This window comes from Solanum verrucosum, unplaced genomic scaffold, assembly GCF_900185275.1.
Source record: "Solanum verrucosum unplaced genomic scaffold, falcon-dt-bn FXZP01000176.1, whole genome shotgun sequence".
In the NCBI taxonomy this organism is placed as follows: domain Eukaryota; kingdom Viridiplantae; phylum Streptophyta; class Magnoliopsida; order Solanales; family Solanaceae; genus Solanum; species Solanum verrucosum.
In genome coordinates this window covers 575506-593468 of record NW_026020412.1, presented here as the reverse complement: position 1 = coordinate 593468, position 17963 = coordinate 575506, and the positions used below count along the sequence as shown (strand labels likewise).

The 17963-nt window shown below is 35.6% G+C and overlaps 1 protein-coding gene across 1 annotated transcript in view; it reads right to left on the bottom strand.

Moving 5' to 3' along the window:
• LOC125840695 (SCY1-like protein 2 A) overlaps window positions 1-9615 on the bottom strand; it is a 44895-nt gene extending 35280 nt beyond the window's left edge. Inside the window, exons 1-2 of the mRNA XM_049519657.1 lie at window positions 8955-9615; window positions 4349-4453 (exon numbers count right to left, since the gene is read on the bottom strand). Coding sequence (XP_049375614.1) covers window positions 4349-4453; window positions 8955-9455 — 606 coding nt within the window. The 5' untranslated portion in view covers window positions 9456-9615. The remainder of the gene's footprint in view (window positions 1-4348; window positions 4454-8954) is intronic.
• Between the last annotated feature and the right edge of the window lie 8348 nt (window positions 9616-17963).

Sequence of the window (17963 nt, the reverse complement as noted above, 5' to 3'; positions counted from 1 at the left end):
TTGAAAAATGTGAGAAGAAATTGGCCAGATGAAGACACATTACTTATCTTTGATTGGTAGATCGACACAAATTAACTTAGTTTTAGATGCTCTTCCTACATACATGATGTCTTTGTTCTCAATTCCATTAGGGGTCATCAAAAGGTTGTACAGTATAGGAGAAATTTTTGTGGTAGGGTAACGAAGAAAAGGGAGGGTACCATTTAGTCACATGGAAAACTCTTACTATTGGAAAGAAATATGGGGGACTAGGATACAGGAACCTGAACATTCACAACAAAGTACTGAAAATTAAATGGCACTTTCAAATGTAAGTTAGGTTTTATGGGGTAAAGTCATAAATGCAAAATATGAGGAAAACAAATGGATGACTAAAGAAGTTACTACACCATATGGGGTTAGCTTATGGAGATCTATTAGGGCATTTGGAGTGAACTAAAGAGCAATACAAAGATTAAAGTCCATGACGGTAACAAAACTAGCTTCTGGGAGGACAACTGGCATGAAATAGAAATCAGAAAAAGCAATATCCAAAGATTTTCAATCTGGTTATTCACCAACAGAGGAAACTAGCAGAAATGTGGACACCTCAAGGATGGGATCTTATATTTAGAAGACAACTCAATGACTGAGAGATGGACAGGGTACAAAATTTTACAGCATTCTTGAACAATTCAGTGGGTTCCAGGCAGGGGAAGATGTATTGGGGTGGCAAGGTAACAACAGTGGTCCTTTCAAAGTGAACGCAGATGAACCAGTCTAATCAGCAGATCGATATTTGGCTTTGGAAGCATATTAGGAGACTAATATCTCACACAAAGTAGCTCATTTTGTGTGGATTTTGGCGAAGGAAATTGTCCTCACTCAGGACAATTTAATGAGAAGAAAGATCACAATGTGCTCCAGATGCTTTTTGTGTGGAGTTAAAGCAGAGACAGTTAACCATCTATTCCTACATTGCAGGGTGACAGAACAACTATGGAGAATTTTCATTATGCCTGGGAAGATCACAGAAGCTTTACAGAGTTGGGAGGAAGGTGGAACACTGCCAAATAACAGGAATAGAAGGGAAAAGGTCCCTGCTTGCATCTGGTGGACAATTTGGAACAAAGAAAAGAAATTCAAGATGCTTTGAGGGTACAGAGAATTGTATGCAAATAATCAAATTGAATTGTCTCCCATGCTCCTGTGTTTTTGGTGTAAACAGATATATTTAAATGACACTAAGTCTATTATTGATGTCCTAGATTCAATATAAAGTTAGATAAGTTTAGTGCCTTGAGTACATGCATCAATATGGTTTCAGTACAACTAATGTATTGTTTTGCTATATATATTTATTATTGTACAGTAGTTACCAGTTTCAAAAAGCAAGACTTATCACAACAAGAAGAAAAAAAGTCATTTCATTTGACAAACTTGCAGTTATATATGCAAGAACCCATTCTCCCCCCAAGGACGATTAAATAAGGGAATTAGATTATTATACTGCTCTAGAAGACCCTTCATCTCATTTTATGTGACGGTGTTTGACTGCATAGAGAGTTTAAAAAGGAAATAAGGATTTGTGGTCTAAAACAAGTCATACACATTTGTGTAACACAAATCATCTCATTAAGGGTAAAATGAAAAGTTTAAAGTTTCAATTATTTTCTAAATGTAAAAAGGTCACTTTTGGAGCAGACCAAAAAAGAAAGTGTATCACAAAAAAGGAAACTGGCGGAATACAAGAATGGTACTAGCATAACATTTATGGTAATCCTCCACATAACTCTGCAAGAAATCCCTAATAGACTCCATTAGCCTCCAAAACATCTTAAATGGCCAACCTTGCAGTCATCAGCACCATTGTTTATTTCTCAAAAAAAGCAAAACAAAGTCTACCATTACTCTTAACCCTTATGCTAGTAAAACAATTTACTTCTTCAAACATAAATTTCCCTTTTTTGAATGCACAACACAACCTCTATTTTCTTTTTGTTATAACAGTGGTGTGTGTGCTAGCTGGCGCGCCCTTGACTATTCCATCAGCACCTACTACCTCCCACTAGCACAAATATCGGGTCACTGCCTACCAAGGCTACTTAGGCAAATGGAAAAATATCAGTGTTTTTTGTGTCTACTAGAATTTGAACCTCGTCTCCAAAATTTATACCCAACTCATTGACCACTAAGGCCACACCTTGGGTGCAACACAAGCTCTGTCTGACTGTGTTTTTTTTATTAAGGTAACATTGTATAGATGATCAAGCCCAGAACCAAAAAAATTACTGAGCTGTAGAATTATTTTTTTTGAAAGTGGTAATTGTTTCTATTTCTGCAGAACAGTACATAGGTTGTACTGGAGTGCAGGAAGATCCTTTTTTTACACAAAAACTTATACATTTCCAATTAATTCTACCCAATCCCCCACTTCCCCCGCCAGATCCTGTCTGACTGTGTTTTTTAAAACGAGAAGTGGAAAAAGGTGACAAGGGCCCCTACCGCTTTAAGCAAGAAATGAGAAGCTTAGTAGCACTCACTTCATCGAAATGAAGCAATTTTAAAAATATATGAACATAAATCTTGCACAAATAAATAGAATAACCAAATAAACAAGAACTCAGCAGAAATAAATATATATAAGTAAATCTTTCAATTTAAAAACTTAAAGTAAGAAGTCAAATATATGTGTGTCTATATATGTATATAAGCAAGTCTTTCAAATTATAAGCTGGCTTCAAATAAAACAAAACTAACAGAATTGAAAAAAGAAAAACAGAGAAAGTAACAAAACAAAAATAGTTTTAGAACAAAGAACGATGGGAACAAGAAACCCTAGAAGCTAGGGCGAACGAAATTGGACAGCGAGAAGGAGGAGGAGCCAGAAACGCAGCTGCCAGCAGAAAAGAGAAGGAAGAAGGAGAAAGAAAACAAATTACCTGGAGCAAATTTCTAACCCCTACCAGTGATGGAATGGAAGCAGATGAAATTTCCTTTCACAGCAAACTAATCTAAAAGTTCCTTTTCTTAAGAGAAAAAAAAAAATAGGCCCCCTACTTTCTTTTTTCTTCCAAGAAAATAGACTCTTTTTAAAAACACATATGAAGCAATCACTTCATCTGCTTCACTAGGGATGGCAACGGGGAGGGGCGGTTGCAAAGCGGGGCGGGTTATAGTGTTTGCAGGGCAGTGCGGGTTAATGTTTTGCGGGGGTGGGGCAAAGCGGGGCGGGTACAAAATATTTTTTTAGGAAACCATGTGGGGCAGGGCTGGCACGGGTTAGGGTTTATTTTTCTTTTGAAGTTAAACTAAATTGGGCGAATAGCAGATGCAAATCAGTTGACAGTTGACACTGAATTTCTAAGTTTATTATGCCTATCTTTTGTCTCTAGTATTTATACAATATTTTATCAAGTAAAACGATGCATCACTTGTGATGAATTCTGATTCTAATTAATTTGTATGCTGACTAGGCTATATATTTTATTATTTACCTTCATAGTCATGGTGTTAGAAAGTAATGTAGCAGATTCTTAAATGAGAAACTAAAGTGTATGAAAAACTTAATAAATTACAGCATTGTTTTACTTAAGTTAAGTGTCAAAATTAAGCACGTGTACTGTTATGTTGAAGTTTTGCGGGGCGGGTATATGCGGGGCGGGGTGGGGCGGGGAAAAATAAAAAATTATGCTATGTGGGGCGGAGTAAAGTCATTGCGGGTTTATGCGGGTTTGCCCCGCACCACACCCGCACCATTGCCATCCCTATGCTTCACGCATCTGTCCAAGAAGCGACCGCTTCATTGAAGTCATGTCGCCTCACACCCTAGAAGCGCTACCTGCTAAGTCTCGCCTCGCTTACTGCTTTCACAACACTGCTGCCAGGTAATCTTTAGCTACATGACCTACCATAGCATTTAACTAACATAATATAACCTTGCTGTATTTCTTTCCTAAACCAAGAGGCCACACTTAATCACTAGAAATATGATTGAGAATAATACCTTAACAATTAGATATGATAACATAGTGTTAAGAGGAAAAGGGACAAATAGGAGAACATAATAATGAACAATTAACATTTCACAGTAGGGACAATACGAAATGAGTTGTGAATAGTATACAAGCTCTAGAAAGAGCTTCTTTCCTCCTCTTCTAGTGCACCGAACAACAAAAGAAACACTTCGCTACCGATATAGGATATATTTGGCAACAGTATCTCACGACCTTGGTCATCTCTATATTTGTACTTTAAATGTATATTCAGTTGAGAAATGGAAGGTTTCATATCAATAATATGCATGATAGCAATGCATTACCCACACCAAGGTAATGACATAAATAGTTAGAAAATGAGAAAAAAATACCTCAGGTGATATAGACCGATGAATTAGACGAGCATTGCTGTGGAGGAAATCCAAGGTTTCTGCAATTTGGAGCAAACCATGTTTAACCTCAAGCAACCCCATTTCCTGCATGAAGCAAGATGGCATCAGGAAAGTACCCAGTATGACCGAGTGCTAAATCACAGTTCACAAGAGACACAAGGTGATATTTGCATCTTTTATTACACAAACGTACCAAATTCAGTGTTCCTTAAAAATCTAAATTTGCAAGTAAAACTCAAGTATGTACACTCACACAATCCTCACAGATGGCGTGAATGAAGGACATGAAATGATTAATACAGTCACCTATCAGAAGCTTAGGCTTCTAAACATAAGGGAGTTGCTGCAAGACTCCATCTACTCAATCACCAATTACTTGTTTTATCACCCTTTCCAGGTAGTTAAGAAATATTTGGTTTTATATATAGCGGAGTTATTGAGAGCCGCAAAAATATTTTTGATGGGGTGAGAGCCTAAAATGCAGGCTCTGAATCCACTTTGTGAGATTACACTTGTTGTGAGAACCTAAAACATGGTTTATTATTTTGTATACTACCAGTATGTTAGAGAACTTCTAACAACTATTTTTTTCATATCTTCCAGAGTTGACAATCCCTTAACTATACTCTTTTTCTTTTGATAAGCAAATGAAATTTTACTAGCAAAAGGTGATCCCAGAATACGAAAGATAAACAAGGAAAGTTCTACAAATCTATAATTCTCAAGAAACCCTATCCTCATCAATACACGCAGGAGTGATATGTGTCCTTTTTCTTCTTCTTCTTTTTAAATTTATGGGCCTTCAAAAGCTCTAAGGTTCCTTTCCTTCTATCAGGTTCACATGACAACTGGAGACATTTTCCTGCTCTATGCTCCGTAGCCAGTCCAGCTCCGCATTTCCAGCTCCACACGAGATGTTCTAGATTCTAGGCATAGCTGATGCCAAACAGGTATACACTTTTTTGTTTCAACAGAGCTGGCTTCCCCATTGGTTTCCCAATGTCAATACAATACCTCTTTTACTTTAAAAAAGAGCAACTATAGCTAGGGGAAGAGCTAAAGTTTTACGTGGGGGTTCGGACGAACCCAATAGCTTTTGTATAGACTTGGTATTTGTACTAGAAAAATCAGTAAATATCCATAGTTGTTTAGGTGTAAACCCACAAACAAACAGAAGTATTGGTTCGGTGGTAATTGACAGGCAATCAAAGTCCTCAACTTTGTGAAATATGGGATCGAACCTCACCTGCCTCAATTTTTTCCTATACATATTTTCTTTTCTCCTCTCTTCCTCTTATTATTTTTTAATTTATTTGCCTACTATAATGTGTAGTAATTTAATGAAAAGTTGATTTCTAATCATTGATTCTATGAATGTCTCATATTTTGATCATTTATAGTCAATTTTTCCTGTTTTACTTCTAAAATTTTATCGCCAAAATCCCCGACAAAAATATGTACTATACCATATACAATCTTAAGGATATATTTTGTAAATAAATTACTTTAAGATTATGTACAATTAAAGAAGTTTCAATACTGACATATTCTTGGTTCTACAAGTATTTTCGTTTTTGTTTAATGTGTTTGTGTTAAGGGTAAAAATAATTAATTGGACTAGACTAAGAAGTAACTCTACTACTTACTATTGCATATGTTTATATGAGAGACTCCACTCCTCCATTATTTTTCTATCAATTTATTTAGTATGCATAATGCACATTAGGTGTTTGAGAAGCTTCCTTTGTGCTTTTCTTTCAACAAGCTTTATGACTCATTTTGTGAGTTGTGATTTCATCATTGTGATAATTTGCAGACAAGTGATAATTTTGTGACTTTAAAAAAAAAAAATTGAACCTAGAAAAATCATAACGAATTATAAGATAATCACAGTGAAACATACAATTCGAAGTGCAATTTGTAATTTTGGTGATTATCAAGATCTTTAGCAAAAGTTTATATGATCGATATTCGTTCAATTTTGTAATGATAGTGTTTATATACTATATAGTGTTTAGTTCATCATTTGTTTACATGTATATTAAATATTGGTAATTTATTTGTTAGTTCGTTTTGGTTATTACATATTAGCTTGAGTTCACTGCCTTTTCTTAAAATTTAGAACCCACAAACCTTTGGCTCCACCTCTGACTATAGCATCCTCACATATTTTTTCTTTGTTTAGTATTTTACAGTGTGATCCAAATCCAATGTATATAACAAAGTCAATATATACACATCATATATACTCAATCCCAAGCTAATCAATGCCAATTATATGAATCCTTCAATATTCTTGTGCTCTATTCAGGCCAATTCATTCCACAACTAATAATTTGTCTTTTGAGGCAAAATTAGGTGTTCTCAAAATTACATGCTTATACCTACAGTGAGACATAAGTCTCCCAAAAACTCAAATACTCCTTAAATTGTGTCTTTCCCATTTTGCAACCAACAAGAACTTCTTTGTCCAAATTGTGTCTTTCCCATTTTGCCACCAACAAGAACTTCTTTGTCCATAGGAGATGACAATGACCTGTGGTGATAGGTGAAGAGGAATCTCCACATCAATGTTGACTCCAACATCTGGAATCATCACATACAATTGTGATAACCATATGCACAGGATGAAGACGTGTATCATGTGCTCATGACAATACGTGTTCTTTATAGATACTGATGACAAGGACACTGTTACAAGCACCACTAAGATAAATTCCTTAAAGCTAAATTGAAACCTTCTCTCCACTAAATCTCTCCAAGCAATTACAACCTATGACCACATTCTAGCTCTATATAGTGAGATTCTTTTAAAAGAGAAGCAGTGATGCAAACGTTGTTACCCAGCTAGACAGAACATATGTGCCGCAAAAGCCAAAATCAAAATTTTAATGACATCAGACAAGCAAGGAAAATCTTTTGTCTGATACAACCCATCCCTCGTAACTTTTTTTTCTAGCAGCTTTGAAAGTAGATCTTCCAATCAACTACTTAAACATCCCTTTTGGTCTAATACAAACCACCTCTAGCTTTCAGAGTCAATCTGACATCTTGAGTTAGTAAATCTAAAAATTTTGTCCAATGATAATAGTCCCGTATGGCCGGAGTCAATCTACATCTAAAGTAAAGTTTGTATATTGCACACATAAACCTAAAAGAATGTATAACATCTACTATGAAAATGACACATAGCTAGAGTTCCTTCTGAGCTAGGATCAAACTCTTCTTTTTAGTATGATTGGGCCATGTAGTAGTAGAGTAAGAACTTGTTGAACTGTGCAAACTATTTCCCAACTTTGTGTGAAATTTGCTTTCTCTTGTGATTTTTGCTACTCCCTCCATCTCAATTTATGGAAGAACTTGCAATGTTCCAAAACTACCCTTAAAGTAAAGAATTTTCCATAGAGAAGTACAGTTTTATGGACTTTTTGTCAAATAAATGGGACCCAACATTGGTAAAATACCGATAGTGTCATTAAATATTTAAATGTGTCATTCCTGATGGGACTGACTAAACAGGAAAGTGTATCATATAAATTGGAACAGAGGGAGTACTTTTTTTGACAGTACTGGTCTTGATTGGTGTATCAGTCTAGGCACTCAAATAATCCAGCTTTTTTTAATCAGTTACTAAGGAAATGAAACCGAGTTACCATCATATTTATTCGCTCAATTAACTACACATCAATCCCAAAGTAGTTGAGAGAGCTTCTTCTTTTTATTTATAAGAGTGGTGTCTGGATCCGCTTATGCGCACCTTGACTAATTCCATAGGATACCTGCTACTTCTCACCCGCAACAGATACCAGGTAACTCTGTCCATCAAAGCTAGGACAAATGGGAAGAAATCGCATTTAGACCTGAGACCTCACCACTTCATTGACCATTAGGTCGCGCCCTTGGGTGTGGTTGAGAGATAGTTGTTATCATCACATTATTGCAACTCGAAAATCTATACTACTAACCCACTTGTTCTTTTCACTTTTTTCTTTCTTTCTGTGATAAAACCACAATGTAACTCAAAAACCCATGTAAAGATCAACAAAACTCAAAAAAACTTCAAACTTGCCAAGAAAGATCGGATAGCCAAAACTAAAAATTTATGGACCTTAAAAGAGCAAGGAAAACCTTTTGGTCTAATACAATGAGTCCCTAATAGCCTTGGCAGTGAATTTTACAACTAACTATTTATGATAGTCTAATACAAACCATCCCTAGTAGGCGGTAGCTGTCAGAGTCAACCTTACATCTACTACATAAGTTAGTAAATGGCACCCATAAACCCAAAGTGAACTATCTAAATAAGTAAAAGTGAAGTATCAACTAAGGAAATGACACAAAACGTTAATTAGATCACACCGCCACAACACGATAATATACTAATTACTATCTAATTTCTCTCTTCCCTTTTTTTTCCTTCTTTTCTAGTGATAAAACCACAATTACCTCAAAAATAAAATGACACACTTAAACCACCTCAAATCATCACAATCACTATTAAAATCCAAACTTGCCATGAAAAATTCAAAGAAATATGCAGTTAATTACACAATTATCCAAAAGACAGTCAGAATAACGTGATTACCATTCCTTTAAGCTCCTTAGGAACTTTCTCAATATTCTCCAAATCCCCCAAAGCATTAGCAGCCGAAGCGAACAAGGGTTCTGTAACCATAGCCATACCATTTTTACTCTCATCAAGTGCCTGCACTACATGAACAACACCAGGATGTCTCAACCTCACCAGCCGGGCGGCATCAGCCCGAATGATGTCAAAAAAGGAGTCTTCAGCAGTTTTGGATAGCCCTGCTCGTTGTCGTGCCTCGGAAAGAGCTCGCTTATCAAGAAGCCAAACACAAACGTTTGGGTACACGGCATGGCCATCTCGGGCCTTGGCCGAGTACAACTTCCACGCTAGGCCCGGTCCGGCTGACCCGATCTGATCTAAGAGATCGTAGTCTTGTAAAGCTCTGGGTAAACCAGAAACTTCTTGTACGGTGGTTTGAACCGTTTTCTCGATCACCGCTGAGGCTTTAGCTGAGGCTTTGGCGAAGGCTTGGGTTAGAGTTTTCATGTTGATCGACATAATTGATATATGTGGGAAAAGTATACGGTGGGAATTTGGATCGTCAACGGCGGCGCGTGGCGGTATCGGTGGTGGTGGTGGTGGGTGGAGGAAGAAAAGGAAGCTGGGATTGGAAGTTAAGGAAGATGGGATCCCAACAACAGCCTTTTGTTTTCTCACTCTCTCTGTAGAAGTCCTCTTTTCTCTTTTATTAATTATTATATATTATATATACATCAAAACCAAAATATTAAATAAAAATAAATTACTCCTTATTAATAAAAAAAAACTAGTTATGAAGAACCCTGCAGTCACGGGCCAATAGTTATCGATAAATTTATTGTTTAAATGGTGTTAATTAAATTATTTTAAATCATTTATTTAGTGAAAAATATAAAATTATATATATTTTTGATAATAAGTATTAATATTGATGAACTTTAACTGAATAATTAAATGATTTTAAAATTCTATTTTAAAAATCATCTCATTCTTTTTCCTCACAAATCTAATGTGAAGAGACTCATTGGAATATTCATAATTAAAGTATTTTTCTTCACCGGTCGTTGATTTTTTTAGTCAAAATAGATATAAAATTTACACAAATATTAAGGACATTTGAAGTAATAAAGCTATAATTAAAGGATATAAATTAAAAATAAAAAGTTATAGCTAAAATAGGTTATATAAGTTTGGATAAATTATATACTAATTAAATTAAAATAAAACATAAAAATATACTTCTGAAATAATGAACATGTAAAATGGACAAGGTAAACACTAATTTGACTTAATTGAAATTGAAGTAATTAAATGGTAAAGTCAAATAGAGAGTTGGATATGATATGGTTAATTTATCTACAACTGACGTGGTGGAAATAGGTGGCTACATGTCATGCCTACATTTGTTGTCAATCACGTGTGACATGAATGCAGGTGGGGCCAGGTATAAGCAGGAGGAAACCACATATGTTGCATATTTTTGTCCATAAGGGAGAAAGTACAAATAATGTAACAATTAGTACAACGCCATCACAACATTTAGCTATACAGTATAGAGCTTGAAATGAAAAAAAAATACCTTTAATTCAATAACAATTTCAAGTAGCACACACATCGATGGACTGGTTCTTCTAAGTGCAACAACCCCATCTTATATCCTCTAATTCAATGAAAATTCTAAGTAGCACACATGTTGACGAGCTAGTGCTTGTTAAGTGCAACAACTATCTCTCTCATATCCATCTAAATTCAATGACAATTTCAAGTAGCACACACGTCGACGTGCTGGAGCTTGCTAAGTGACAAAACCCTCATCTTAAATCCCTTTAATTCAATGACAATTTCAAGTACACATGTTGGCATGCTGGTGCTTGCTAAGTGCAACAACTCTCTCATATATCCATTTAAATTCAATGACAATTTCAAGTAGCACACATGTCAACGGGTTGGTGCTTGTTAAGTGCAAGAACTCCCTCTTATATCTTTCTACCTAATTCAATGACAATTCCAAGTAACACACATGTCAACACTGATGTTTGCTAAGTGCAAAAACTCTCTCTTATATTCCTCTAATTCAATGACAATTTCAAATAACACATATCGATGGATTGGTTCTTGCTAATTGCAACAACTCTCTCTTATATCCCTTAATTCAATGACAATTCCAAGTAGCATACATGTCGACTGTTGGTGCTTGCTAAGTACAACAACTCCCTCTTATATCCCTTAAATTCAATGACAATTCAAAGTAGCAAACATGTTGATGGGTTGGTGCTTGCTAATTGCAATAACTACATACTATATCCCTCGAATTCAATAAAAATTACAAGTAGCACACATGTCGACGGGTTGGTTCTTGCTAAGTGCAACAACTCTCTCTTATATCTCTCTAATTCAATGACAATTTCAAGTAGCACACATATCGACATGCTAGTTCTTGCAGTGCAACAACTCCCTCTTATATCCCTCTAATTCAATGACAATTCCAAGTAGCACACATGTCGACGAGATGGTGTTTCCCAAGTGCAACAACTCCCACTTATATCCCTTTAATTCAACAACAATTCTAGGCGCACACATGTCGACAAGCTGGTGCTTGCTAAGTGCAACAACTCCTCTTATATAATAAGAGAGAGTATAAGTTATTACCAAAAAGGATTATGGTGGAATGGTAAGTAGTCCTTCATCCTTAAGTAGAGGTCTCAGGTTCGAATCTCCCTGGGTACAAAGTCGATTCTGTGGGACTTTCGACTTTGTGGCACTTTTCGTGGGAAACCAAAAAAAATAGTATAAGTTATAATTTTAACTTATGATTTTTGACTGATATAGTTTTTTTCTTTTTGACTTTAATATATGTGCTTAAAAATATTTTATTATTATATTCAAACACTAAAAAATACCTTGAAATATTTAAAATAAGTCAATCCAAACATGCTAGTTTAGTCTGCCTATTTTCTACTTAGAGGGCAACATACAAATTAATTTCCGCCCTCTCAACAAATTAATTAATAACATTACAAAAAATATGGACAAGGATTAGATGCTTTTGAACTTTGTGAAACTGAAAAATAATATTCTTAGCTAATAATTTGATCTAAAATGGATTTTTTATCAATAGTTTGGTCTAAAAATATCCTTATTGCTAATAATTCGATTCAAAAATATTTCTATTGTTACCTAATGGGTCAAATATGTCTCTATCTTGATAAATATATCATTATTATTATTCTTTTGATCATGTTATATTTCTGATAAAAATATTAATTTTAATAACCATATTCGTGTTTCTTTTCTTTTAAAATCAATTTACCTAATTATAATACCTCAAAAATTAGAAATTTGAGTTGGATAGAAAAATACAGAAACGTTGTTGGTGCACTAGTTCTACAAGCCCTTGCATGGACCATGGAAGGTTGTACGAGCCGCATGAACCAATCATGGAATGAGCCCTAGAAATTGAAAATTGATCAAGTCTCTGAAATGTTTCTACAGAACAATAGGATGGCATGTAGACACTTGTACGTGTCATAAAAAGGTGGCTCCTATAGGATGGATCATACTTGGGTGAAATTATTGACTTGAGTTGTACGAGAGGAATTACGATGCGTGGAAGGATTGACGGCTCATAGAAGCGTGTTTGTGGTTCAAGTTCAAAAAGTGTGGTCTCCGGTGTAAAGTTGTCTACGAATGACCAGTACGTTCTGTAGTCCATTGTACGGACCATAAATGGGTTCATAGAGTTACTCTGACAATTTTAGCTTATGGTTATTTGGTCTTTTCCTACCTATTTAATTCATAAACTACATCATTTCTAGACTATTTCTAATCCCTATAACTAATTTTACACTTCAAAATTATCTCATTCCCTGTCATTCTCTCAGCACCCCGAAAGCTCTCAAGTCTTCTTCTCCAAGGATTCTCTCAAGGTAAATTAGGGTTCTTCAAGCTTCAAGTCTCCTCTTCCAATCACAAAGCTAGGATTCATCAAGGTATATGGGAAATTCATCAATGGATCCCTTTCCATCCACTGAGAACAAAAAAACATATTTCTCTTTTATGATTCCTACCCAAATTTTTAGGGTTTGCATGATTCTTTACAGGTTCAATTGTAACTGAGTTTCTTCTTCATAATTGATTTTATTATGCATGAGTTGATCATAATTACATGTTTTTAATGATTTTGTCATAAACCTGTGCTATATGAATACTTCATGATTATGAACTGAGTTTTGAGATTTATGCACGTCTTATGAATTATGAAATTTATAAATCAAGGATGCTTTTAGAAAGTGTCAATGTGTTTTACGAAAATGTTGCTTCCAATTGAAGTATTCTCTTTATGAAATGATGATCATGATTTAGATGTTTTAGATAAGTGTCTTCTGAGTATGATATGAAATCATGATTTTGGAAGGAACTATTTTATGATATGAAGTTTATGATTGAATTGGTATTACTGGATTCTTACTATTTCAAGTATTATGATTATAATATGATTATGTTTGTTCCCGTTTGGAGTTTACTTAGCACCGAGTGGACTTTGGGATGGAGGCTCACCATTTAGTAGAGACAGAGTTCTTTAGTAGCAATCCCCTTGTCCCATAACTGCGTGCACCTATAGGACTTGTCCCGATTGGACATTAGCTAATGGATCCACCTAAGCTTAAGAAAGCGTGGTCCTTACCTTGGCAAGTAGGACACTCTCTTTTCGGTGTTAAAGTATTCTCTTAATGAAAAGATGACCATGATTTAGATGCTTTAGATAAGTGTTTTCTGAGTATGATATGAAATCATGATTTTGGAAGGAACTATTTTATGATATGAAGTTTATGATTGAATTGGTATTACTGGATTCTTACTATTTCAAGTACTATGATTATAATATGATTATGTTTGTTCCCGTTTGGAGTTTACTTAGCACCGAGTGGACTTTGGGATAGAGGCTCACCAGTTAGAAGAGACAAAGTTCTTTAGTAGCAATCCCCTTGTCCCATAACTACGTGCACCCATAGGACTTGTCCCGATTGGACATTAGCTAATGATCCACCTAAGCTTAAGAAAACATGGTTCTTACCTTAGCAAGTAGGACACTCTCTTTTCGGTGTGGGAGTAGTACATTGGACTTCATATTATGCCACACATGATTTATGTCGGTTAACGGTATCTCCCACAAAAAAAAAATATAGCTTTCACAATAGTTTATGACTTCCTCTCAGAATTATGATTTAAGTTTATGTTATGATTTCTACGTATTACATTGATCATGTTTATGCCTTATGACTTCAACTTATCTGTTTTACTTAGTCATATATTACTATGTTTTCATATTTATCACATTATCATGTTTTATACTCATGCATCTTTCTTCATACTCAGTATATTTCAAGTATTGATACATATATCTCGTGTGCATATATAGTCTCATAATATAGGTTCTGACATTCCTCCATCTGGTCATGGCTAGCATCAAATTGATCAATGTTTCTTAGCTCTTAGTGAGTCCTTATGATTCGAGGACCTTGACACACATGTCTTCTATTACTTTATGTCATTTAAGTTTTTAGACTATTCGTGAGCTAGGGTTTGTCCTGGTCACAACTATAATTAGTAGAGGCTTGTTGTCAGCCTTAGTAGATTTCTGCATTTTACAGTCTTTGTACTTTGATTTTGGTATCTTACGAGATGTAGCTTTGAGACTCATATTTCACTTTTATACTTTATTTTAATTATGTTATTATCTTAGTGTCATGATTATGTCAAGAGACTTATTTAGAGTCTTTCGGGATTCTTTTTGTCATGTCACGTCTAGGAGGTAGATCGGGTCATGGCAAACTTGGTATTAGAACCCGGTTTATAAAGAGTCATAGGTTTCTGACAAGCCGCATTTGCTAGAATTTTATTCATGTGTGTGAAGCGCACCATATTTATGAATAGGAGGCTATGAGATATGTAAGAAACTTCACTTCTTTAATTACTCTAAAGTCGTGCGATAAAGTTGAACTCTGTAAAAGGATTACTTCTAACTCTTGCTATATGCCTCCAAGAAGAGCTTATGTGATAAGGAACTTTAATGTGGAACCCGAAGTTCTTTAAGATCCGATTGATCCTTTGGCCGAGCAAGTGTCTCATGCGGAGTTTAGGGTTGCTTTCCAAGTGCTTGCTCAAACTATGATCGCATAAGCTAATAGAGAGGTGGTAGATGTAACACCCCGTATCCTAAACAGACCAAACCAGCAGATTTTCCAGAAGTTGCAGGTGCAACCCACGGTTGTCACCCACGGACCTGGTGGTTTGTGGGTCACCACCTGCAACCCCCTCCCAGAAAAGGTCCAGAAAACTGTCTAAGGGTCGACCCATGACCGGACCCACAGACCGTTGGTCAGACCACGGGCCGTGGATCAGACCCCTCAGATGTCAGTCCCAAAACCCCGTCAACGGTCACCAGGGCAGATCGTTGGTGACCCCGATAGTTTTTAAGTCAGGGGTCGTTTGGTCTTTTCCCTGTGCGTTGGACCTCTAAACTACATCGTTTAACCCATAAAGTACGTAGTTTTGGTCAGTCTTAGCCTAGTAAACTAATTAGAACCTAACCTAATCAATTATTCACCAAAATCAAGCGAAACTTAGAGCAAAATAGAGGAGAAAGTCGAGCAGCCCTAGTTCAAGAACGCAACAAGGTTCCGTCAGTTCCAGTCCCGAAATCGAAAGATTTCTCTATGAAATTCATCACCAGGTATGTGGGATTTCACTAGTGGGTTCCTTTCACCCATTAGGTCCCTAGATTTCAGTCAGAATCATGATTCTCTTAATATTATCTAGACCTAGGGTTTCTTGAATGTTAGAAATTATTGGGTTTTAGCTGTTAGAATGATCCAAATCAGATTATCATATTGGTGCTTAGTTTTATTACATGATATTCAGAACCCTAGTTGTGTAGATTTGTTTAGTTCATGAATTACACATGCTAGGTCAGTCTAACTAGATATACATGCTTTAGTTTACGAATGTCACATTATTAGTTATAATTGTTGCATTCTCAAAGTTTACATGTCAGTAATTGAGCTATCTAGGTTACTTCAGTACGTTATACATTTCACATATTCAGTTGGGAGTAGGCTTGTAACACCTCGAAAACTAGTAGGTGAAACTAGAGCCTTACATGAGAGTTTGAGAGTTTGATATGTGGGTTAGAATCGTAAAATGGTTTCCCGTACTTAGGATGAGGGGTTTAGGGGTTAAACATCAAGGTATGCCTCCCTAAGGACCAACCAAGGGTCCTTGAGGAGGACCCTCAAGCCTAACCCCAAAACTGCCCAAAAAGGTGACCTACGAATGGGACATACGGGGCGTAGGTCCATCCACACCTCGTGGAAGGTGGTCGTGGGTCAAGGGCCAAGGTGAGGAGCTGCATACCATGAACCGCGGACCTGCAACACGCCCCGTAGACCCACCCATGGTCCGTGGCGCTTGGTCATGGGTCATGCCTATAGGCTGCCTCAATTCGGCCAAGTGTAGGGGTTTTTAGGTAATTTCCCTTTTAGTTATTTTGATATGGGGTCATTTGATATTGTTTTAATAGACTTATATAAGACTTTTTAAGTCATTAACTAACTTATACACCTCATAAATCCCAAAACCCCAAGTTCATAACCAACTTTCCCCCAAAGTTTTCTGTCAAGAACTCCAAAGAAGAAGTAGAAGAAGGGTGAAGCTAGGGTTGAAGGATCCATATTTTCTCCTCAAATTCATCGCAATTATCCACCTAAGGTATGGTAGTCTTTGATCCATTGATAGTTTTCATCCATGGAGTCCCTCCAAACTCAATATCAAAACTTGTAAGTTTACCCAAAAAGCTAGGATTTTACTTCAAGTCATGGATTCACTTCAAAACGATTTTAATGGTTTAATTTCTATATGTTATGATCAAATTGAAGATTTACTACTATTTTTATAATGAATTCCTCGAGAATACATGAAATCCCCCATTCTTCCAAATTGAATCTTAAAGTGTGGGTATTGATTTATGTAAGTAGAATGTTATAAAATCATTGAATGTTATGATTGATTTAGTATTGAGTTATGTTATTATGATGATATTACATGTTTTCCATGGCTAACCCTAGGTTAATTGATGAAATTGAACTAATGTGGGTTTGTGCCTTAAAGAAGGAAATTGAAGACTTAGAGATGATCTTCTAGAATTGATGTCATGAGTAGAAATTGTTTAAGAATGGGAGCTTGTAGACATGAATTGAATTAGGTTATAGTATAAATGATGGAACATGACTAGTAAATCTTGAAGTTGAACCTTTATAATGATTGATGACTAGAATCACCTAATAATGAAGAATGCGATTAAAATACCTTGAAATCTAGGAATGTATGATGAATCATGATTAGTAGTGTTGAGATTGAGTTAATATGCTGATATGAATATAATTGGTTAAAAATGAAGCTTGTGGTTAGATTATCTTGAGAATGAGGTTTAGATGATTATCATGTGAGGTATTGCTTGAGAGTAAGACTTGTAGTATGAAGATGATTTCTAGGGCTTTAAGGGTAAAAGCTAATATAAATGAGCTAGTGATGTTAAGGCTTTAAGAGGGAAGCTATCATTTATGTTGAATTGTATATGGCATTATTGTGGAATGACTTTACCCACATGACCTATAATATGAGTACATGAAATTATGTATCTAGTAATTGAACTACTTGAACTATGATTATATCCATGTCTAATGTAGTGAATTCTAGATGTATTGATTTAATGTGATCTATGATCCTTGAATACAAGATATGAAAATTATGCATGATTGTGAGATTATGTACATGTTTTATGAACACTTTGAGAGTGAGGTGTCTATGATGATGATGATATTGTTGTTTGTGTCATTGAAAGGAAAATCTCACACACACACTACATGCATGAACATGATTATGATGTAACTATGGTGTTGTTGAAAGGCTAAGCTCATATACACCCTTACACATGACTATGCATGAAATGTACATGATCATGATTATGAT